A 3,422-nucleotide genomic window follows, 5' to 3' on the forward strand; every position below is an offset into this window, starting at 1 on the left:
CATCAGGGAACAAGGGAATGGAGCCCCATGGAAGAGAGCCCCAGGAAGAGAGATAGGGAATGGGGCCCCATGGAGAACCAGGGAATGGAGCCCCAAAGAGAGACAGGGAATGAGGGCCCATGGAACAGAGTCCTACAGAGAAGTAGGGAATAGAGAGAGCCAAGGAATGGGGCCACAAAGAGAGCCAAGGAATGGAGCCCCATGGAGAACTAGGGAACAGGGCCCCACGGAGAATCAGGGAATGGAGACCCATGGAACAGAACCCCATGGAGGAGTAGGGAACAAACCCCCATGGAAAGCCAGGGAACAGACCCGGAAGAGAACCAGGGAATGGGGTCCCAAGGAGAACAAGGACTGGCAGACCGTGCCAAGGCGGGGGGCACAGGGTGGGGGTGTGGGGGGTCCCGGGGGCACTCACAGAGGGCAGCACAGCGACACGGGTCGTGCTTGTCCAGGTAATGTTCCAGTGTGTCCCAGCCGCCACCAACGCGCACCATGACGTGGCTCCTCAGCACCTGGGGGCGGCCCCACTGTCACCCTGCCCGTCCCCCCTCCTCGGGGGGGCCCGCAGAGCCACCACCAGCCCCCCAGGACTTCGAGGTGGGCAGGAAATCCAGCTCGGGGTCCCTCGGGATGGGAGGAGGAGCGGGGGGTGTCCCGGCGTTCGGGGGGACAATGGGGTGGGGGACGCGGGGGCTCTTACTCGGACGAAGATGAGCGTGTTGGAGTCTCCCACTTTGTACTTCCCCTCGGACACCTTGACCATGGGGAATTGCGAGGGGCAGGAGCAGCAGCCCAGGATCTCCCGCACCTGCGGGCACGGAGGGGAGGGGTCGGTGCGGCGCGGACCCTCCGCTATAGGGTGGTCGCACTATAGGGCCGGCCCCCCAGACCGTGGTGGACCCCCCCGCTATAGGGCGGTCCCACTATAGGGCCGGCCCCCCAGACCACGGTGGACCTCCCCCCCCCAGCTATAGGGTGGTTCCACTATAGGGCCGGCCCCCCAGACCGTGGTGGACCCCCCAGCTATAGGGCGGTCCCACTATAGGGCCGGCCCCCCGGATAGGGGTGGACCACTCAGCCCCCCATCTATAGGGCGGTCCCACTACAGGACCGCCCCCCCCGATCGGAATGGACTCCCCCCAGTTATAGGGCGGTCCCACTATAGGGCCGGCCCCCCAGACCGTGGTGGACCCCCCCCAGCTATAGGGCGGTCCCTCTATAGGGCCGGCCCCCCAGACCATGGTGGACACCCCCAGCAATAGGGCCGGCCCCCCGGATCGGGGCGAACCCCTCCCCGCTATAGGGCGGTCCCATTATAGGGCCGGCCCCCCGGCCCGGCACGCAGAGGGGCTCCGTGGACCCCACGGGGGGCCGGCTGTGCCCCCCCGGGATGGCAGCTCCCTGCTCCCACCCCTGGGAAGCACCTGGCTGGGCTCTGGGAGGAGGGGGGGTGGGAGCAGCTCCAAGTGTTGGGGGGCACCCACAGCACCCGTGGGGGGCTTCCCATGGCCGGCTGAGAACGGGCACAACTCCCTTCACGTGGGGACAACCCCCCTCCCCGACCCCACTAATCCCCAAACCGCGGCGCGGGACCCACACCCACCAGCAGAAATGGGGTAAATCCCGGGGGTGTTTTTTTTGCCTGCCCCTAAAGCTGAACGCCTGGCAGGGGTGCGGGGGGCCGGGCAGGGCACCCCCATGGCCGGGCAGTGCCCGGTGCCAGCTGCCGGCCCGATCTGCCGGGCTGACGTCAGGGATTAGGCCGGGAGAGCCACGGGGGGACGCGGGGACATGGCCACGTCCTGCCCCGGCCCGGCCCGGGGGTCGCAGCGGTGCCCCACCCCCGAATTTGGGGGTGTTTTAATCACTCCTCCGATTTTTAGGGTTTTTTTTGGGGGGGTGGGAGGCGTTTCTTGCCGTTGTGCCCATCACGGGGGGCACTCCCGGGGGGCACTCCCAGGATGCGAGCTCCGGTTCCCACCCGGGGGACAAGGACGGCCCCGAACTGGGGACACGGAGCGGGGGGTGGGGGGCAGTGAGGGGGGGTCCTGACCCTGCTGCCACCTCGGGGGGGGCACCTGGGCACTGGTGGGGCCGGATCCTGCTCCCTGAGGCTCCTCCCCGGCTCCAGCACTGCCCATAAAAGCCGATGGTGAGGAATTACGCAGCCCGGAAAAATGCAGCCGGGGTTGGCACCGCCCGGCCAGGGGGGCTTGGGGGGGCAACAGCGAGAGTGGGGGGGAACAGCGAGGGAGGGAAAACAGCGAGGGGGGAGCCCCCCCTCGGCAGCGGCACTGGGAGGAGGGAGGGGGTGCAGGATGCTCTTTAATGAGGGACTTAATGAGGAATCGGGGTTTCAATTAAAAAACGGCTTTGGGCTTAGGGAGTCAGGGCAGGGCAGAGCCCCCCTGTGTCCCCCCCAGCCCCGGATTAATCTGCTGTCCCGGATCCTGCACCCAGCCCAGCTTTAATCCCTCCTGAGCTCCCGGCCCCTGGGGGGGGGTGGTCCCTGCACCCCCCTTTGTGACACCCCAAATTGTCCCCCCGTGTCCCCATTTCCATCCCCGGGGACACCGGCCCCAAGGCAGGGGTGGAGGAGGAGGAGGAGCAGGTTCTGGGTCCCCCCGCCGTGGGAGGAGGAGGTGGCAGAGCCACAGGTGGCACCAGTGTCCCCACTGGGATTTTGGCAACGGTCACCAAAATAACCCCTCCTGGAGTCAGGGGGCTCCATGGGAGCCTGGGGGGGTGGAGAGGGGCTTCCATGGCCACGGAGAGCGGGGATGGGTGGGTGGAGGACACCCTGTGGACCACAGAGCACCCTGTTGGGTGGACAGGAAGGACCTCCCACAGAGCATAGAGATGGGAGGGACCTCCCGGAGACCATAGAGATGGGTGGGACCTCCCATGGGCCATAGAGAACCCTGTTGGGTGGACAGAGAGGACCTCCTGGGGGTCATAGAGACATGGATCATCTATCTCATGGATCACAGAGACAGAGGAGACCTCCCATGGACCACAGAGAACCCTGCTGGGTGGACAGAGAGGACCTCTCATGGACCACAGAGACAGACAGAGGACCTTCTGGGGGCCATAGACATGGGGGGGACTTCCCATGGACCACAGAGCACCCCGTTGGGTGGGCAGAGAAGACCTCCCAGAGACCACAGAGCACCCACTGGGTGGGCAGACAGGACCTCCCATGGAACACAGAGACACGAGAGGAACTCCTGGGGGCCACAGAGACATGTGGGACCTCTCATGGACCACAGGGATGGATGGGACATCCCATGGACCACAGAGAGGACCTCCTGAGGGCCACAGAGAAGGGTGGGACCTCCCACGGACCACAGAGACAGACGGGAGCTCCCACGGAGCACAGAGCGCCCGTTGGGTGGGCAGAGGGGCCCCGGCGGTGCCCG

At 66.4% G+C, this 3,422-nt stretch overlaps 2 protein-coding genes and 1 long non-coding RNA gene across 3 annotated transcripts in view; 1 reads left to right on the forward strand and 2 right to left on the reverse strand.

Moving 5' to 3' along the window:
* Window positions 1-3,422, forward strand: part of AP1B1 (adaptor related protein complex 1 beta 1 subunit) — a 38,153-nt gene that overhangs the window by 27,925 nt on the left and 6,806 nt on the right. The window lies entirely within an intron of this gene.
* Window positions 1-3,422, reverse strand: part of GAS2L1 (growth arrest specific 2 like 1) — an 11,699-nt gene that overhangs the window by 2,407 nt on the left and 5,870 nt on the right. The window contains exons 3-4 of the mRNA XM_017837450.1: window positions 704-811; window positions 364-515 (exon numbers count right to left, since the gene is read on the reverse strand). Of these exons, the coding sequence (XP_017692939.1) occupies window positions 364-515; window positions 704-811 (260 nt within the window). The remainder of the gene's footprint in view (window positions 1-363; window positions 516-703; window positions 812-3,422) is intronic.
* LOC108508616 overlaps window positions 1,741-3,422 on the reverse strand; it is a 3,644-nt gene continuing 1,962 nt past the window's right edge. Inside the window, exon 3 of the long non-coding RNA XR_001878439.1 lies at window positions 1,741-3,337. This is a non-coding gene — a long non-coding RNA (uncharacterized LOC108508616). The remainder of the gene's footprint in view (window positions 3,338-3,422) is intronic.

The sequence above is a fragment of the Lepidothrix coronata genome, unplaced genomic scaffold, assembly GCF_001604755.1.
Source record: "Lepidothrix coronata isolate B3197 unplaced genomic scaffold, Lepidothrix_coronata-1.0 Scaffold305, whole genome shotgun sequence".
NCBI lineage: Eukaryota > Metazoa > Chordata > Aves > Passeriformes > Pipridae > Lepidothrix > Lepidothrix coronata.